At 46.1% G+C, this 20,632-nt stretch overlaps 1 protein-coding gene across 1 annotated transcript in view; it reads left to right on the forward strand.

Moving 5' to 3' along the window:
* Positions 1–20,632, forward strand: part of Sh3rf3 (SH3 domain containing ring finger 3) — a 314,216-nt gene that overhangs the window by 251,311 nt on the left and 42,273 nt on the right. Inside the window, exons 5-10 of the mRNA XM_055614838.1 lie at positions 187–248; positions 4,762–4,841; positions 5,793–5,945; positions 8,030–8,129; positions 8,404–8,574; positions 11,396–11,628. Coding sequence (XP_055470813.1) covers positions 187–248; positions 4,762–4,841; positions 5,793–5,945; positions 8,030–8,129; positions 8,404–8,574; positions 11,396–11,628 — 799 coding nt within the window. The remainder of the gene's footprint in view (positions 1–186; positions 249–4,761; positions 4,842–5,792; positions 5,946–8,029; positions 8,130–8,403; positions 8,575–11,395; positions 11,629–20,632) is intronic.

Genomic DNA, 20,632 nt, shown 5'->3' on the forward strand with positions numbered 1-20,632 from the left:
ATACATGGTTCAATCTGGAAACCTGATGGTTGAAATTATGTTTTTTTACGTTATTGACAGAAGATGGGTTTATCAAGCAGGTTGCGTAGCCTGACAGCCAATCTATATTTTCTGGTACAGCTCCTCAACTGACCGCGCTCCCTGTATGGTGGCTCTAAGTCTAAATTTGAACGTGGGAATTTATAGTTTCTGAAACAGCTGCAGGAGCAGTTCACCAAGTGTGGCACTCCAGGCAAAGGCCCAGAAAAGTTAGTGTGTGGGTTAGTGATGAGATAGCTCCAAAAGACCCTGTTGCATTCTCTTTTCCTAGGGAGACATGAGTAAGTATCCATTTACTCTAGAAAGGGGAGCCAACAAACCAAAGGAACAATCTCACCCAAATCTGGGTTAGTGAATAAATAGCTTATTGGACTTATATGAGTATGAGTGAGGGTGAGGGGAGAGGGGTGTGATTGCTCCCCACAAAGAACTGCACCACCAAAAACATTTTATCCCAGCAAGAATGATGACCTCCCCAAAGCTGTTTGAGTGGGCCTCTCTTTCAGCTAACTTTCTATCTCTATAGACTCCAGCACCTCCTCAGCCCACATGTCCGAGATGCAGAATTACATACAGCTAAGGGGCACTGGAGGGAGGGAAGCTAGACCTTAGGAAAGGTCTAATAACCTTACCACCTCCTCCTTTAAGGGGAGGCCAGCAGACTGTTTTACAAAGGTTTCTCCTGCGGGTACTAGCTGCTATGATTAAGACAGCAATGGCCTTGTTATGCCTAGAAGACAATATTTCACAATAGACTCTCATCCATACTCCTTGTGTGTCTTAAAAATCCAAGCCATGCTGATGACAAAGCCTTGACTTTGTAAGTCGGCCTGTTGGTTGGTGACAGGTTGCTGTCCTTAGAGAAAAGCTGCACATAAGGTTCCTCAGAACCTGGCACACAAGAAGGCTCTCAGTTTGCACACAGTGTGTAAAGGTACCTGAAGAGGTAGGCCCATACCTGCAACGTCGCATTTCTCTCCTGCTGTTCTGTAATTCTAACTCTTGAACTTTCATTTGGCCAGTCTGCTAGCCATGATTCCAGGAGCACATGAATGTCCAGGTCCTGGAGCCCATGCCCCAGGTCAAAGCCAAACCCTTTTAAGGGTCTAAAAGTGGATGAGAACATATGAGAATGAGGTACCCCTAAATGCAAGAGAAGTAGAATCTTCCCTCCATTTCTCTATGGATATCTTCAAGCCAGATGTGAGGGACCAAGGAAGCAGAAAGAGCATAGGGATGAGTGTGTGGCCTGAGCACTGACCTGCTGGAGCCTGGGAGGAAGACAGCAGAACCACTGACACACCCCATCAGCAGCCCTGTGTAAGGCAGCTCAGTTGAGCAGACCATGGGCTGGAGAGGGCAGCACAGCAGAAGCCTTAATTCATAAACCAGTCTTAGATGATTCACCTGGATACAAGGTAGCTACTTCTTCAAGCACCAGCTTCCAGCCCATGCTGAGGACAGTCCTGGCCCTGGACTATCCTGGGAAAGTACTATCAATATGGAAGAAAAGACTTGGCCAGTCAGTGTGGTATAATCACCAGTTATCAGCAAAGCCAAATCTGTAGGTGGCTTCCTGGATACCACCTCAAGGAATCCAAAAAATGCCAGGAAGAAGAGAGATTGTCACTTAGGCCAGGAAAAGGAAGTTCAAGGGAACAGAGGCCGGTAGTTCTGGGTGGATATTGGGTCTGTGAATCAGATGTTAATATTGGTCATGTGAGATGTGTTTTGCATGGCAAGTGAGAGCCATTTGTAGGCTAACACTCTTCATGACCCAGCACCATATGTTCTGATGGCCAAAGGCCACTAATTACTGAGCCCGTGTTCTGGGATACTGTGAATTCTGATGAAACCATGTCCAACTCACCAGGAAGAGGCATCATCTATCACAGACTCATCAGACAGACAGCTCTGCCCCTGAAGTGGGGTGCCATCATAACAACAGGACCTACTAATATTAGTTAGCCACGGCTGGGTCAGTGGTTCTCAAATGTAGGCCACAAAAGCCTCTTTTCCAGGGCTTCCAGAAAACACATTTACATAAACATAATCATGTTTACGTTATAATTCATTATAGTAGTAAAATTACAGTTATAAAGTAGCAGTGAAAATAATTTTATGGTTGGGGGTCATCACAACATTAGGAATTGTATTAAAGGGTCACGACATTGGGAAGGCTGAGAACCACTGCTCTACAGTAATGTGGGCCTCTGGGTATTGTTCCCCAGAAGTATCTTAGGGGCCAGTTTCCAGGTATGCTTTGGCAATAGTGGGAACTACACTGGCTCCTCCCTGCCTGCAGCTTTATTTTAGCTAACCAGGCTAACATCTGCCCGCAGCTGAGTGCACAGCAGCTGTGTGTGTGAGGCCAGCCATCTCTCCACGGCTCAGTGCCAGAGCCTGCCCAGCCCTTCCAGCAGACTTAGCCTCCCTCTGCAGGCTCTCACTCAGCGTCCTTGCTGCCTCACCTCATGGAGAGGGAGCACCTAGATAGGTTTTGTCTACTGTCCACACTTCTCGTCCTCCTGGTCTCCGTCCTTTGAACATAGTAGTTGTTAGGTGGGTGCACTAACAGGCAAAGAGCAGAAGCAGGGCCCCTTGAAGGAGCAATAGGACCCCTTGAAGGAGCAGTGGGAATAGACCTTTCACTCCATAATGGAGAAATGTGAGCAAGCCTCTATCTGCAGGAGAAAGGATGTGAAATGAGTAGAGGCGCTGGAAGAGTCTGATTCATGATCACAGTGGGAAGGAAATCGGTAGACGGCAGCAAGCAGAGAGCTTGCTGAAGATACACATAGTGGGTTAGCAGAATGTGTGCCAGCGAGTTTCACTTGAGCACATAGTACCACACCTAGTCATCACAGCTGCCAGCCTGTCCAGTCTGAGCTTGCCTTGGGACACCAAGGAAGAAGTCAGCTGACATTCTGCCTCTAACTGTAGGCCCAGCTTCATGCCATGAGTGACTTTTCCTTGGCCCCCTACTCACAAGGCACCTTTTCTAACTGGCACAAAAGCCACATACAGGCTAGTAGTGTGCCAGTCTGCAGTTGTCTTTTTGGTGTCAGCTTGTGTGCATTTGTAGAGGTGATCTCTTGAGCAGGGGTGGCCCAGCTGATCTGGATGTGGTGGAGACTGTCTTGAGCATGCTATGAAGGCTTATGCCAAGCTTCCAAAGCCTTCTGAAGCAGGTGACCAGTGAGAGCCAGGAGGGTAAGGACTGTGCTTTCACAAGTATACTTGTATCCCTAGTCCCATGCCAGACTGTGCACGAGTGCATCCTGAGGGCCATCCACCAATAGATGGTGGATGGGAGGGAGGCAGGGAGCCGAGCGGAGCAGGTGGAAAGGTGACACTGCTGTGGCTGTCGCTAGGGACCAGGAAGTGAGCAGTGCAGAAAATGGACTGTTTAGACTCCCTATGGCTGGTCCAGTCTAGCGGAGATTGCTAGAGCCATTCTCTGTGTACACATCGTTTTTCGTGTGTTCCGTGGATGCTTTCTGATTCATAAAGGAAACCAGAAGCATGGTAACACATCACCCTCCAGCCAGCATGCCACTGCACAAGTGCGTGCCAGATACACAAGCACCACACACAGGAAGCCACCAGCACAGCTATCTGCTCTTGTCACCCCTCTGAGGCACCCAGAGAGGATCGAGAGGAAAGAAGAAAGATTTTTTTTTTTACAATGATTTTTTTGGTGAAGTTTTGTTCACCCAGCAGTGCCAAATGTGGAAGACTGGAATTCTATGGAGAGTCTCACAGGCAAAGCAAATTTAAAAGAAAGATGGAAAGGTCAAGGGGCTGGAGAGATGTCTCAGAGGCTAAGTAGGAACTGTTATTGCAGAGCAGCAAAGCTTGTCTCTCAGCACCCATAGTAGGTGGTTCATAACTGCCTGGAACTCCAGTACCAGGAGACTCCAACCTCTAGTTTCTGCCAACACAGTTCATGTACATACACACACACACACACACACACACACACACACACACACACACTTAAAAGCCACTTAAAAACAAATCTTATAAAAGATTAAAAGGCCAATCATGTCAGTGCCCTGCTGTAATCTAAATGGCACTCCCCTATGCAGTGAACCTTGAGGGCTTGTACTCAGAGCTGGCAAGCAGCATCCCTGAATCCAGAGCTAGGCCTATCCCATGCTCTACTGGCTCACCCACTCAGACACTCAGTATCTGGCCCCATCCTTGGGCCATGCTACTCTTCTAAGTCACAGACCTGTCCTTGACCCTGAACACGCAAGAACAGTAGCAGATTCTCAGACTTTTCCAGCCTCAGTCTTCCCAGCTGTGAAACCTTAGGGCCCACATGGAGCTTATGTGAGTCCATGTGTCTAGCACACAGCAGCCATCGGGTTTGTGCCCTCTTCCCTTACCCTAGAAGGCCATAGTAGTGGGCCCCGTAGTGAGGCCATATTTCTGCAGGGCTGACACCAGATTAAAAAGTTTCAAAGAAAGTAACAGCTGGTGGCTATGGTCTGAGAGGGGAGGCATGAGGGTCCTCGGGTCAGTCGTGCCAGGAAAGTGCACCTCTCCCTGGTGGACATCAGCACCTCAGCACTGTCCCCGTCACGGGCATGCAATACACACGTTTCCTCAGGCCTCCCCCTCTAAAGAAGGGAGGTGCCCTATGTACTGAGGCCTAATACAGCATGAAATAAAGATCTATATTTCTGAAAACTTCAATGATGCCTCTCTGGGCAGCTTCTGTACTGAAGAAAGTGAAGGAGCAGGCATTAAGCTGGGGCTCTGTTTCGTGGTGGTGCTGGCAGGCTCGGTGCCAGGTAAGCAAACAGGACAGCAGATGTACAGCCATGTTCATTTTTGGTTTTCCATTTTCCTACCTTATTACCTCATTAGGAACCACACCTGTGTTTTATGTAAACATGGAATATTGAAAGAGCCCTTTTCAAATTTTAAAAGTCTTAAAATGACTCCCAGGCACTGATAAACAATCCTCATTTCCAGTGTTTGTAGGAAAAGATGAAAACTTTCTTTTTATTCTGAAACATATGTGCAGAGTCCTTGTCTCATTAAATCATCGAGGGATCCTAAAATACTGAGTTAAAGATAATCCCCAAAAGGAAATGGCATTCAGCTATTCCACAGCTGTTCCTCTAATACCCGGAGAATGACTACCAGACCTATCAGAGGTTGCTGGGCATTTACACAGTGGCTCACACTTTGCAAAGCAGAAGAGTGACTTCCCAGATCTGATAAGAAATGCTATCTGAGTCACATTCACTGCGCTCAGATTCAAACAGCCACAAGGCTGCTGCATTCTTGTCCCCTTTGAGCAGCTTACTCAGCAGCTAAGTGACTACAGATAGCTTCCTCCTGATGCAGGAAAGAGCAAGGCAGCTGTATGGCGTGGCACTGGTCTTCCTTCTTCATAGCTCTGCACCCTCACATATGCACAGGCTCACCACACTTAGAGCACACTGTGCAAGGGAATCTCAGTCATAGACTCCAAACCAGGACTCCTGTTTTACTTTAACAAGTATTTGCTTAGGATGTATCGAATGCCTGGTACTGAGGAGAAGCTGCTGCACCATCAGTTAAGACTGTCTTATTGGAACACAGGATGTGGTGGGTAAGGGATAGAAGCTACAGATAGACCGTGGTAAAATCATCCCGAGGCCAGAGCCCATGTGATGTTTTCACTGAACCCCAGGACCACTGCCCCTCCCCAGCAAGGTTTTCTCCCCCCTTCCTCCAGGCCCCTCTGAGTGTAGGTTCCCGCACTTGCACTCAGCCCCCTCATGAGGTGATCATGACCTACTGCCAGCAGCAGCTGCATCCTGCTGGGAGAGTTCTCTATGCCAAGAGAGCACAGCTGCTCAAATTCCCTGACAGTATAGGAATTAGACAAGAAGGCCAAGAGAAAAGTGAGGAAGAGAAAAAAATGGAACCTCAAGAGCCTTCCTCAGGCAGTTGCCCAGTCTGAGAGCCCTGTGTATGGAGTGACCCACATGGAAAAGCATTTCCTGACACTCAGGCAGAATCTGCTGAGAGGCCTGTCAGCAGTGCCTAGGGGAGTTGCCATATGCTTTCTCAGAGATGTTTCATGCCCAGTGACCTGATGCCACCTGTGTGCACACAGCACAGGGTCCCAGGAGCCGATGCTCTATGCAGGTGTCCCTGCAGACAACTGCAACCAGTTATTTGGCCTGTCTGCAGCCCTGGACCAGGCTGCAGACGCTGTTCTCTGGCAAAGAACAGATTATAGGGCCCCAGTCTACTTCTGTACCCACCAAACTGCACAGCACTAGCCACGAGAGGAACAGAAATGGCTCATCAAGGCTTTTTTAATAGGGAAGAGTAGCCTAGACCCTGCCCCCCACAGGCAGTTGGTGAGCCACTGAGCCACTTCCCTGTTACTGCCAAGGGCTTATATATACCTGGTGGGGTTTGAGCTGCCTAGAGACCCACACAGCTTAGAGGAGCCGTCAATCATTCTTCTTAGCATTCCACTGGGGCCAAAGTCAGAAACTGGTCTGACATCACAAAGGGCACGAAGGAGGACAGCTTAACCGGGATTTGCACTTCATGTTTCCTTGACAGCAGGTTCACATCATGTCAGTTTCACATGGTTCTCCATCCTATCCATTCTTCTCCTGTTTACCCCCTCAGCAGCTGTTATGAGGAAATTATCCCCTCCTCCATGATGTACGTACAGCACATCTGAGTCTTGATGTGTGTCTTAGTGAGGGTTATTATTCCTGTGATAAAACACCATGACCAAAAGCAGGTTGGGGAGGAAAGGGCTTATTAAACTCACAGTTCATCATCAACAGCAAGTGAAGGCAGGAACACGGCCACGGAGGCGCGCTGCTCGCTGGCTTGCTTCCCATTGCTTGCTCCATCTGCTTTCTTATAGAACCCAGGATGACCTGCCCAGGGATGGCACCACCCACCATGGGCTGAGCCCTCCTCCATCAATTATTAATTTTAAATATGCCCTACTGCCGGATCATGGAGGACTCCCTCTCAGCTAACTCTAGTTTGTTTGAAGTTGACATAAAACTAGACAGCACAGTGTGTAAATGCAGTTAGCATGTGTCTTGCCTGTTAGTAGCATCCCCCATCTGGCCATTAAAGACAAGGGCCACACCCTGGATTTCTCTTCTGCCTACATACCCCTGAGTCCTCTCCTGTTGGCTTGCCATCAGCCGCCCAGGGTGCTCCCGGACGTTGATGTTTGGCTTCTCACACAGTGAAACAAAGAATGTTTCATCCTCATGGTAGAGGCATGTAAACAGAGGACACTGATTGGAACCAGGGGACCTGCAGGTCAGCAGGTTGCAGAGGGAGGAAAGATGTGATTGGAAGGTGGGGAAATCTTTGGTCTCCACAGGACTCTCATTTTGTTCTAGACCCCCTGCCCCACCTCAAGGCCTCCCTTGTCCTTTCATGAATTCCAGTGAATGGTTCTGTTTCTGTTTTCGTTTTTGGTGAAGGCCCTTCCCAGAGTCAGGAGGGTGCTGAGGGAATTCTGGGGATCTGGCAGCACCAGGGCAGGATCAGTAGTGCCCCTGAGCTCACATCTTGGTTCCCAATTCTTGAGTTGACTCATCTGTCTTCTATAGAACTGAGGCCCCCATCTGTTTTCATGGCTGGATCTTTTAAGCAAGGTGTGCAGGTTTCTCTAACAGTCAAGCCCAACTGTCTTCTAGGCTCCAGAAGGACGGGAGCCCCTCTGCCAGGTTGTTCCATGCTCACTAGTACTGCAAGGAAGACATCCACACATCCTTAGTATGTGCCAAAAAAAGGTCTGAAGTCTCTTTACTCTTATCTGCAAATAAGGCTTACAAGAAAAGGAGACATAAAATAATTAGTGCAAATGCTGTTCCAATGAAGCCACCCTTTCTGGAAGGGAGCTCACAGGTTCTCTTCCAGCTCAGGCTGACTGGAAAGCCAGGACCAGCTAGTTTACTCAGCTATCTCAGATACCAGTCTGCAAAAACAATAGGAAAAAAAAGTGACGTCCAGAGACCAGGCCCAGGATATTGCTGTGAGGTGTCAGATCTGGCACTCTGCCTCATTGAGCCTGTTCCCTTCTCTGATATAAGGTAAAAACCCCCACTCCACCTACATATCACCTGGCTATTTAGTGGGCCAGGGTAGTGTTGTGTTCCCCACAGACCCACAGACACTAGGAGCTTGCCTGTTTCTTCCTCTGTGGTAGGTTTGGCTCCGGTAGAGGGTTCGTGAACAGTGTGACTTACAGTGCCCTGTGACATCAGCCACTGTGTAGGTAGGGTTCATCTGTCTGCCCTGTGTCTCCTATCATCCGTCGAGTCCCTCAAAGATGTTCCCTGACCTGACCATGTCCTCTGTTCACAGGTATCTGGCTCTCTATGCATACAAGCCCCAAAAGAATGATGAGCTAGAGTTGCGCAAGGGTGAGATGTACCGTGTGCTCGAGAAATGCCAGGACGGCTGGTTCAAGGGCGCCTCGCTCAAAACTGGGGTCTCAGGAGTGTTCCCCGGGAACTACGTCACGCCCGTCTCCAGGTGAGGGCCTAGCAACCTGTCAGGAAGAGAATAGGCCTATACTCCCCTAATGCTGTACAAAGTCAGTAGGCCACGCTGTAGGCTGGTCTCTGGCCACACTCAGTACAGATGCACTCCCTCTGAGGAGTGCTTCCTCTGCCAAGCTTGGTTTACTGGACTTTCCCAGTGAACATGGCTACCCAGGGGATGGCATGGCAGCAGGAGTAAGGACAACTGAGTGAGAATGGGAAGGTCGGCAAAGGGCAAGAGCTTCAGGATATGTGCATGTAACAAGGCCAGTGTGTGTGCATGTATATGCAATGTGTGCAGGATGTTATCAAGTGTGCATGCTCATATAAGCACTGACAGGCGTGTGAATGCAGTGGTAGGGTATGCTTATGTTGTCTGTATAAGCATTAAAATGTATGTAGCCTCAGTTGATGTATGCGCTAATGTAGAGTTTGATATGTATAGAGTATGTGCATATGAGTATGTGTAGATATCTGCATGTATGTGCATGGTATAGATATAAGGTACATGTGTATGTATGCAGTGTGGGCATAGCTTGTATGTAGGTATGCATTTGTCCCATGTGAGCATAATATGTATACACATGCGTATGTACATCACATATGTATTTACAGTGTGAGCACAGCATGCATGTATATGTATATATATAAAGTACACACAACCATACAAAGAAAAGTGATATATGCCTTAAAGTAATAGTTGTTTAATGACTGATAGAACTATAGGTAATTTTTAAATCCCTCCTTGTACTTTCTAGAATTTTTACAAATCTTGATTATATAATTTTTATAAAATAAGAAAAGCAATTTAAAAAATTCGCTGAAGAGGGAGCCCGGGGTTGTTGGAATTTTTCATTGTGCTGTGAGGTCCACTTCTTGGCTGTTGGCGTGTCACTCACAGCAGCCTATTAAAACAGCCGGTGTCTGCACTAGCAGACATGTAAATCCATGGCTTAAGTGTCTCTGGAAGAAGACGCTGGAGAAAATGTCAAATCGCACCTGAGCCTTTCTCAGTTACCATACTGATGCCTGCCCACGTGGCTTCAGGACATGTCTGCAAGGCCACATACACTGTTGGAGTTGCCGTGCTTGCATGGGTTTTCTGCAGCCAGGGATTTCTGGAGGATTCTGAGGCCTGAGGAGAAGGGCTGTCCTGAGCTCTTGGAGGAAGGGGTCATAGAGACAAGGAAGGTGTGTGGTGACAGATGCTTCACTCAGGCAGCCATCAGCAGGAAGGAGCAGGCTTCCAGGCCTTCGGGAAACAGCTGCACCCTAAATCATGGCACCTGGACATGGGTGGCTGCTTAGGGCATTAGCTCCCAGCAAGCCTCTTGGGAGCTCTTGATTGGCATGCGGTAACTTGATCAGGGTTTGTTGTTGTTGTTGTTGGTGGTGGTGGTGGTGGTGGTGGTGGTGGGTGTGTTCCTACTGAATCCAGGCAAAGCCCCTGCCTGGGGTCCTCAGACAGTGCAGGAGGGGACTTCACAAGCTGGACTGTCTCCCCTCCCATACACCAAATGTCTCCTCACTTCTTCTGATTCCTAGTGAAACTTGACATCTCTGTGGGGAACCGGGTCTTGAGTCTGCTTTCTAGGGAAAGCTTTATCTCCTGTCCCTGTGTGAAGCCTATGAGTGCTGCTCATTATGGGTCATGAATACGTGTGCAGAGCCTGCTGGTCCGTGACACACCAGCCATTTCTGCTTTTGTATACTGGACACATTGCATGCCACTTACAGTTAATAAATGCAAATTGAATAAATCAGTGAAGCCTGGTAGTTCTGATTAATTCTGTTACTAGGATTGTCCATATCCTTCCAGAACTTTGCCATGGGAGGACTGAACTGGAACGAAACTGGAATTCTCTGGATGACCCGGGCCACTTCAGCCCGTGTACCTCACAAGTTTCTCACTTACCATGTGAGCATGACATGTATACACATGCACATTACATTACATATGTTTTCCACCGGGCATTTTGTTTTGTTTTATTAAGAAACAGCTCAAAGCCAAGGAGACCAAAAAGCAGACATCTCTGGCAGGTCTAACTCTGGTGGCTGAAGAATTGGGAGGTCACTGGTATCCTCTGTGGTCCCTCAAGAGAAGGAATTGCCAGGAGCCCCCACAATCAGTATCTCAGAGGCCTGACCTTCTCAACTGGGCATGCCATCCACCACAGTATAGAAAGGCTGGCTTTGGTCTTATTCATAGAAGCAGAGGGCTGTCCTTCTCAAGCTCTGCCCAAGACTGACACCATCTCCTACCTTCACTGTGAATTAGAAAACTGCCAAAACCACCCAGCAGAAACCTCAGGACCAGTGTCAATGGGACAGCAGAATGCCTGGCCTCTCTGTACAGCCCCAAAGCCATCACAGTACTTTGAGACTGAGAGGGACACAGCAGAGCTGACGGTCTCAGAGGAAAATGGTGCTGCTGCCTATTCGGTGGCTGGAAGAAACTAGATAGAGGTGCATTAAGGAGAAACCATCATCATGGCCACTGTGCTCCAGGACTATCAATCTTGTGGGGCATGACAGAATCTGCCATTCTTTCTAGTAGTGTTTAGAAACTCATCGCTCTTGATTAGGAAAAACCAAACACGAGAAAGGCTGATGCTCAGCTTGACTGTAGGGCATTTTTTTTTCTAGAGTCTTGTCTTAGTTAATTCTCTTAAAGTAATGTTTGGGGACTTCCATGGACCTCTTGACCGTCACCTCTCAGAGCCTGTATGTAGGTTGGAGCTGGTTTCTGCCATGGCACATATCCTGATTTTACCTGAGCCCACTTACTGGCTTGATTCTGCTTATTTCCCTAGGATCCCTGGAGGAGGGGCTGGGTCACCCTGGAATAATGTGCTTGGAGGGTCTCCATTGGCCAAGGGGATGGCCACCATTATGCACCCTGGAGGTGGAAGTCTGAGCAGCCCGGCCACCGCTGCCAGGCCAGTTCTGCCTCCCATCACACCGCAGGACCATATGCAGCACCCAGCCACCTCCCTACCAACAGGCAGCTGCCTTCGGCACACAGCTCAACCAACAGCCAGCCAAGGCGGGGGCACCACCATCCCAGCAGGTATGGACACAAACTCCCAGGGATTCTTCCTCACAGGCACCAGCTAGGGGGCTCCTGGCATGCAAACCATGAGGTCTGTTTTGGACTAAGTCTCTGAAGGCAGCATGTAGGCAGAGTCAGGATTGCTCCTGGAGTCTTGTGATTTGCCATCTGCCCCATGCCGGCAGTTGAAGGGGCATGGCAGATTTACAGACACTTGTACACTGTCTTGGGACATGAAAGATTGGCAAAGTATTTCCCAGTAGCTTTCTTGGTGACATAACTATAAGCTACCCAAGGATGTCATCACTGCCGGCTGTCCTAAGGTATCCTGGAAGGTAGTAATCTTCCAGGAGGGGTAGGATGAGGAGTACCAACCAGAGAAGCTCTTTTATAACGCGTATTGAGAATGCATCATCACCCACAGGCTGATATTGAGAGTAGCATCATTACCCCATAGGCTGATAAAAATATAACAGCAAGCCAATCTGCTCTCGGTTGGTATGAGATGAAAAGACACCTTAAAGACAGGAAGAAAATAATGACTACTTGGAAAGTTAGCATGGAGCTAGTAAGAACTGCCTGAATGGCAAGATTCTCTTGGGAATCCACACCGACATGGCCCTGCAGAGCCGGTGACATTGCCATTCCCTAGTGAAAAATCACTCAAAGCAGGAGACTATAACCCAACATTTCTCTTCCCTTCTTTCCCTGCTAGCCAAGAAACTATGTCTTTTCCTTACAGTACAGATGAGAAAAAAAGCAAAGACAATGAATTCTTTTAAGATACAGTACTTTTATGTAGGCTGGCCAGACTATGGCCCATTAGAGGGGCTCCAGAAAGCAGCTTCCTGCATGGAAGAGTATACCACTCTGTGCTTATATTTTCTCCACTCACAATCAATGAAACTGTGTGCATGTTGGAGGAGAGGCTATGTCAAAACTCACTCACCCTCCCAACAAACCTGAAATTTGGAAAAGTAATCTCTGTTCGTAACTCGTAGTGGAGGACTGCATGAGGCAGGAAGGGTTGGTGAACCCTTGTAGTCTGCATTTGACGTGGATGTGTAGGCACTGCGGTCACCATGCCTGCTCAGTAGACAGCATGCCAGCCCTGTGTTTGGGTTCTCACTCACTAACCGACAGATTCACAAACTGTCATCTCTTAGGGATTGATACCCTCTTGGCGGGAGGGCTGAGGGTACGGGTGGAGGTAAGTCAAGCTGGGACATATGGGAAAGACTGGAAACAGGGAAACCTCCCGGGAATGAGCTAATGCCAGAATGAACATCCAGGTAACTCAAACACTGGAACACAAAAGACAAGCAGGGCAAGAATAGTGGAATGAGGTGCTAGGGAGATGTGTAAAGAGCCACATTCACACGACCTACCGTAGTAGTTGTAGTTACTATTGCTGACCCACAATGTGCCCACTAAAGTGCATGGTTGGGATAGTTCCTTCTGAGAGAAGACAGCTGCAGTTCTGTAAGGTGAAGTACACACAGCCTGGTTGGAGGCAGGTGCTTGAGCAGCAGATAGATCTGCACTCAAAGGCTGAGGCTGCCAACATCACTAGAGCCTCAGCTTTTCCTTCTGTAGACTGGGAAGAAAGGTGTGTTTGTGCCCACGATGACCATGTGTGAATGCTGGTCTAGTACCCCCACCTCCTAGCTATTCTGTAGAGGACAGGACTGTCTAACACACATGAGGGGAAAGGGCAACAGAAATCACTGCTGAAGGCTCTAAGAAGTGCAGGGTTTGAGGACTGTGCAGAGGCATTCTGTACCTCTGTTCTCTGAGGGACTTTAAAGCAAGGGTATAACATCTTACCAGAGACCACAGTGACACAAAGGAGAGACATGCTGTACAGCCTGTGCCTAAAACAGGAGCCAGATGGAGAAGGTAAACAGCCTTGAGGGTCTGGGCAGAGGGCAGCGGGCAGCTCAAGAGGCACAGTAGTTCTATGTAAGATAGGAACTCCAGGGATGGACTCGGGGATGCGGAGGAACCACGTCCAGAGTCCCGATTCTGAAACCGGTTACATTGGGTGTATGACAGTACTGTGCTCAGTCCAGAGGAGGGGCTTCTGGAGAGACGGTAAACCAGGTTCAGACACTGTGGCCCTGAGAGACGCAGTGGGTATGGTGAACGCTGGGTATGCTAGCATTGGAGCCATAGTCCACTGTGAGAGTGATATCCTGTATTAAGAATATCTCTGTCCCTCTCCAATCCTGCTGTTTCTCCCTATTGCTTTGTCTCTCAAACATAGTCCATACATGGCAGAAGCAGCTTCACAGGCCCCAGGCTGTTAGTGGGGAAGAGGCACGTGACACAGGCCTGGGAATATGCATTCTTCTATATGCTTCCCCTGGGAAGGAAAAACATGGGGTGCCATGTAGAATTCCCTTAGGAGTGAACAAAATGATTGAAATGTTCAGCTTTTCAGGGACAACAGGACAGAATTCTGATGTAGCATCAGTGATGCCTGGTTTCATCATTGGGTATAGGATGGTTTCCTGTGCCCAGTGTCTAACACCATCTGTGAGCATGGGGTAGACTCAGACACCTGGTATCGAATGGCATCAGTGAGTTCAGAGTGAAGTTCTTGTGGATTTTTGGTAGTATCCATGTCTAAAAGAAGCAGAGCTGGAACCAGTGTTTTCTAGGCACCACCCTGCAAGACAGCCCCTAAGCCCAACTCTAGTAAGCTGGAGAATCCTATAAGGACCCACAGGTCTTCCATGAGGCACCACCCTGCGAGACAGCCCCTAAGCCCAACTCTAGTAAGCTGGAGAATCCTATAAGGACCCACAGGTCTTCCATGAATATGTTTGCTTATATTAGCCAAAATCCCAGCCTTTGTTTTGCAACCTGTGGCAACCGGAAGCATAGCTATCTACACGGCAAATGCTCTGCAGCCATCTCTCCTCTCAGACCCCTCCCTTATCCCCATCTCTGACCCTCCAACCAGCCACATTTACACTGGTGTGTAAGCTCTTATGCTGCTGTCCCTTGGTGCCCTCATGTTAAGAGATACAACTGTGTGTCTGGCTAATCATTTCCAGCTGAGTTTCCAGACTGGTCAGCAGCACTCCAAGATGTTGAACTTGAAAATGCTGACCTAGAGGGTACTACCATTGTTTTGTAGTACAAATGTCCCATCATCCATTCAGCCCAGCCAGCATGCCATACAAGTACCTCTAAGCTGAGCACTATTGGCACAGCAGTCTTGGGTTATCTGCACCAAGGAGCCAGCATAATGGCCTTTCCACTCCAAGCTTCACTAGAAGCTTTCCCAATCCTAAAAGAAAATGAAGCCCTGCCAGTCGTTACTCTGCATGCAGTGACAAGCAATATCAAAAGAGATTGGTTTGGCTCTGGGCAGCACAACACTGTGCACGGTCCATCACCATAGCAACTACGATGGCGTGACAAGCATTCTCTTCTATTGGTTTAATTTTACACGTGAGGAGAGTGAGGCATGGGATGGCTAAGTGGCTCCCCCAGTGCTCTAACCTAAAGCTTGTCCCCATGCCTTTGTGCTGTTGTCATGGCCAGATTAAAGAATGGCTCCTACCAAGGCATATTAATACATTAAATGCCCCTAGGTTCCCACAGCATTCACTGCTTCATGCTGCATTTAGAGAGAAAAACACTGTTGACAGTACAAGTAATGGGTTGTTCACTGCAGTAATTGCCCATTTCAGCAGCTGCTAGCTAGCCCTGAGTTGGAAGGCTACAATGTTCTCATCTGGAGCCCAAGGTGGGCAGTTTGACAAAGGCTTAGTTACAATTGGCCATAGCATTTGATATAATTTGTTCTACTTAATGTACCCCCCTTGTGCAAAAGCAGGGCACCCCCTGCACCATGCCCGTGTTCTTTATGTGCTCATGTTAGCACTTTGCTGGGGAAAGAGCCCCATACAGACATCTGATCATCAAAAACAAACCACAGAAAGCAAACAAAAATCAGCACCTAGGAAAGAACTAAGTATAGACAGAGGGCACTGCAAGGACTGGAGGCACAGAGAGGGACAAGTGGACCCTATTCCGCCCAATTAGAGGAGGCACCAGAAAGCAAGATCTTGCAGTAGTTTGAAAGTGTGGTGGTGGAGGTGTGGGTGACATGTTAACAAAACATGAAGAGAGACAATTAATTTATCCAAATCCAGAGGAAAGAAGGGGATGGGAAAGGTGCAGGTAAAGTTTTCAAGGGGCCATGATCTGTGGGCCTCTCAAAGGCAGGTAGGTGCCATGGAGGCAGAGCAGGTGGGAAGAGTGTTCAACAGGAGGACCATGCAAACACATGGCGGTGAAAGAGAAAACAGCACATTTTCAGGGTAACTTCATTCAGTTCGTTGTGGAACCGGGCTGTGGGAGGAGCAGTCAGCATGGATGGAGCAGGTTCTCTGCAGAGACAAATGTTACATCTGAAGGACTGATGGGACTCAGCATGCAAGGGTAGTGGAGAGGGGTGTCTATACACAGAGAAGGCATGTAAAGAGCCTAGAAGGGGGCTAAGACCTGGGGCATTTGGAAAGCAGGAAATGTTCATGTGGAAGAACTAAGAAAGGCTGTAGGAGGCAGGAAGGCATGCAGGCACAAGGATACTTTTAGGCTTCGTGAGGGAGTTCAGGCTCTAATCTGAAAGAGGAGGACAGAAAAGGGTTTCAAGGAGCAGATGCAAATCGGAAAGATTAAGCTGAAGCAATCAGGTTGGATTTACCCTCCCACTCAAAGCTACTAAAAAAATCAGTTATATATGCAGCAGCTTTTGAGACACTAGACATTAGACAACCAGGAACAGTGGTCCATGGGGAAAATGACTATGGCTCAGGAAGGCAGTCAGGTGGAGCCCCACAGGCATGGCAATAATGACTGGAATTACAGATTAGAGGTCCAGAGAAGAGAGAAAGAGCTGCACAGAGAAAGCCCTGCCTGTTGCTGGGACGTAATCAGTGCATACATCTGAACACATTACCCAATGCCAAGAAAAGAAGGGAAGAAAGGATTGGTACTAGCAGTGTCCAGAATATGCACATACCAGAAATAGTGCCTGCTTTCCCAGTCAGATGGGGGAAGAATAATCCTCCACACATTTGCAAGACCAATGGACTTGGCCTCTCTGGGAACTGAGTACAGCTCCAATTCTAATACATAGGAAAAGCAAAGATCAAAAGGCTCAGACTGCTTCCAATTCATTTAAACACACAAGACAAAACTCAAAAATATTATTATTATAAAGAAATGCCTAGCCCTTTAAAAATACAGAAATCAACATGTTGACTATGCAAAACAAACAAACAAAGCACTAGCTGTATAAACAGGCTGGAGGCTACAGCACCCAACCCAGCTAGTTGGTATTCAAACAGGTATTTGAAAATTGGGTGTTTGAAGACATAGAAACAGAGCTACTTTCTAGATATTCATAAAGTTGAGACTGGAAAAATGTTGAAAGGAATAAAATGTCTGGAATTAGACAGTGCTAAACAAAAAATATCAATGAATTGAAGGTGTTGCTGTAGAAACTACAAAAATTAAAATAGATAAAAATAGGTTTTTTAAAGCCACAAAGAGAGCAATCAGGTGATGTGGAAGCCCACAGAGCTGGAGAGGGTCACTGCCAGTCACACAGATGATAGAGGGTTCATATCCTAGAACACCCAAAATAAAAAGAGCTAAGAAAGCAGATAACCCAATTAAAAAAAAATGGGCTATGAATCTAAACAAAGAAGTCTCAAAAGAATAAATAAAAATGCCTGAGAAATAACTTAAAGGTATTCAACAAACATAGCAACTAGAGATAGGCAAAATAAAACTACTTTAAGATTTAATTTTATTCCAGTTAGAATAGCTGAGATTAAGAAAACAATCAATAACAAGTGCTGGAGATGATTGGAAACAGGGGCTACTTACTCATTTTTAGTGGGATTGAAAACTAATCCAGGGACTCTGGAAATGAGAATGAAAAATTCTCAACAAGCTGAAAGTAATATTTTTCCTATGACCTAGCTTTACCAAAGGACTTGCCAGCCAACCCCACAGGTACTTGCTCAGTCATTTTCACTGCTTTTCTACTCACGATAGCTGGGAAATGAAAACAATCTCAATGTCCTTCCGCTGGTGAATAGATAAAGAAAATGTGGTACATATATACAATAGAATTCTATAAAATGAAATTTAGAGATATCAGTTTATCACCTGGACTAACCACAGACACCAGGAAACTAAAAGGGAAACGTGGTGAGAAGAGGAGCTGCAGGGAGACGGTTAGCAGAACACAGGTGCTATGGAAGGGAAGTGGGAAAAAACAATAGTGGGGGTGCTAACTGGAAGGCAAGAGGAATAAATTACAGTAAGAATGTGTGAGAAAGCCGTAGGGAAAATGCATTTTATAAGCTTACTTCAAAGTATATGTTATACATAGATAGATAGATAGATAGATAGATAGATAGATAGATAGATAGATAGATAGATAGATAGACGGATATAACATGTATATACATACACACACACACATATATATGTATATATATATATACATACATACATACATACATACATACATACATACATACATATAAGGTGAAGTTACGCCATTTGAAGTGATAATGAACATAGACTATCCAACAAAATTCCCAGTACCAGGTATGGAAAACTCCTTTTAAGTTGCTGCTCAGAAAACCTCCAATAGTGTTGTTGGTCAGAAGAGCTTAAGAAACTCCTAAAACTAATTAAGCTGTTGCCATTATCCTTGGTTACCTCACAGAACCTGAGTATAAGACCATGTTGGTAAAGACATCACATATGTCAGACACAGGACTCAAAGGATCCGACCTTGAACTGGCCTGGAGGCCTCGTCCCTGACGACTAGCTCACATAGTATGTAAACGTGCCATGCAAGCTGACAAGAGAGAAAAGCAGTCAGTAGTTCTTCCTTGCTCTAAATCCTGTGAGCCATCCTAACAGTATGTCCCTAAAGATGCAATAGCCGTACTTAGAGCTTGGGAGTAACCAACAGCCATCTAAGTGGACTCAGGGCCTGCTCAACAGGGGGGAATCCATGCCTGGGAAACCTAGCCAGCTGCTAATGAGGTCATGGGTCTCAGAGGAGAACCTGCTACCAACACTTTCCTAAACCAGTGTAGTTTCTTACCTAAACTAATCTTTCTATCCACAGGAAAGTGAAGCCATCCAGCATCAAAGAATCTTCTATTTATAGCAGATATCTGCAACTGATCAACATAATAAGTGACTATGGGATGTCTGACCCCAATTATATGTAAATATAAAACACAACTCCTACACCTAAGGCTCAGGGAACATTGTTGAAGAGAGGCTGGAAAGATTCTTATAGCCAGGGGGCATCTGCTGCTGGATCATGTCTTATACATATGACAGGGAGCCTGCAGCATTAAATCCCAGCAATATGCTTGCCTAAACAAGCATGCACAATGACCACACAAGTTGTCAGAGCTGCACCCTGGAAGAAGAGTTATCAGAAAGTAATGGCTGCTCAGAGAGAAAGCTCCAGGGATAAGGACCTGATCCCATTTGGTCAACCACTAAATGGTCTCAGCTCTGTGTGTGTGTCAGTGTGCGTGTATATGAATAATAATGAAAGAAGAAGTGATGATAAACTTGAAGTGGTGATAAACATGAGTTGGAGGAGCAGTAGGGAGGGTGTAAATACAGTATCATCCATAAAGTTCTCAAAAAAAAAACCCATAAAAGTTAACAGTGTCAGTGAATATAACCACCCTAAATGACCCAATATACATATAATTTGAACTCTCAAAATTAAGGACAAACAGGCAGGATAGAAATATAATTTGAAGAAATAATGACCCAAATTGCTCTAAATTTGATGAAAATTACAAATTCATACCTTAAAGCAGTTGGTGGAGTCTAAAACAGAAGAAACATCTTTTTAAAAAAGGGAAAGCAAATCATAATCAAATTGTTCAAAATTAATGATAAATGAAATCTTAAAATCAGCCAGGGAAATAATATGTTAGTAGCCATAAAGATAAGAATAATGTGACTATCTTGTCAAGAAATCAAGAGAGAAGTTTGTGAAAAACTAAAAGAAATGTGTTTATCTATCTTAGTTTCTATATCCAGCAAAAATTATCATTTAAAAAGGTGAAAACAAAACAAAAAAATCATTCAGATACAATGACACTTACATACATTGTCAAAAATAGATCCACACTTATAATTGTTCAAGCTTGTTTAAAAGAAGTTGAAAGGATAGAGATCCACTTTGGAACGTAATAAAAAGCACTAAAAATGGTAATTACATGAATTAAAGTATAATAATTTTTCCTATAATATAATATCTTTACAGTAAAACTGACCGTTTAAACACAATCAGAACCATACAGTTCTGGGACTTAAACTTATATAAAATTAAAATCTATAATAGCAAAAAGAAGGAAGTCAGGAAGAGAAGGGGGAGTGCTGCATCTTGCTGCAGGCTCTTCTGTTGTCTTGGAAACACTGTACGATGGCTGGAAAGAGGCCATGATAACGTAAGATGCAGGCAGCCATTCCGTGTGGAAACAGAGCATTAAAGGAGTAAAGGAGATGGTAAAGAGACAACCCATACTGTAGAAACATTCAATTAGTCCCCCAAAAAGATAGAAAGGAAATAAAGACTACATAGGTAGAAGAGAAAAGGTGTAATACAGTGTTAGCCTGAAAGTTAACCATACAAATCATCAGATTAAAAGTACATCACCTAGACAGATCCATATAGAGTTGGGATTGGGTTCTCAGATTTATTAAAAAGCAAACAAACAAAAACAATACTAACTAGCAAGAGACTCACTTTCCTACTTTAAGGTCACAGTCGGGACTAAAGGGAGAGCACAGGAAGTTCATGTCTCTTGCAGCGTAGACACTGCATGACTCCCATTGTGATGCACTTTCTCATGGATCAAAAAGTGCACGTGCGCACAGGCATATGTGTGTAGATAGGTATCTCACATAGATGACA

This window comes from Psammomys obesus, unplaced genomic scaffold, assembly GCF_907164565.1.
Source record: "Psammomys obesus unplaced genomic scaffold, mPsaObe1.curated_primary_1811, whole genome shotgun sequence".
In the NCBI taxonomy this organism is placed as follows: Eukaryota; Metazoa; Chordata; class Mammalia; order Rodentia; family Muridae; genus Psammomys; species Psammomys obesus.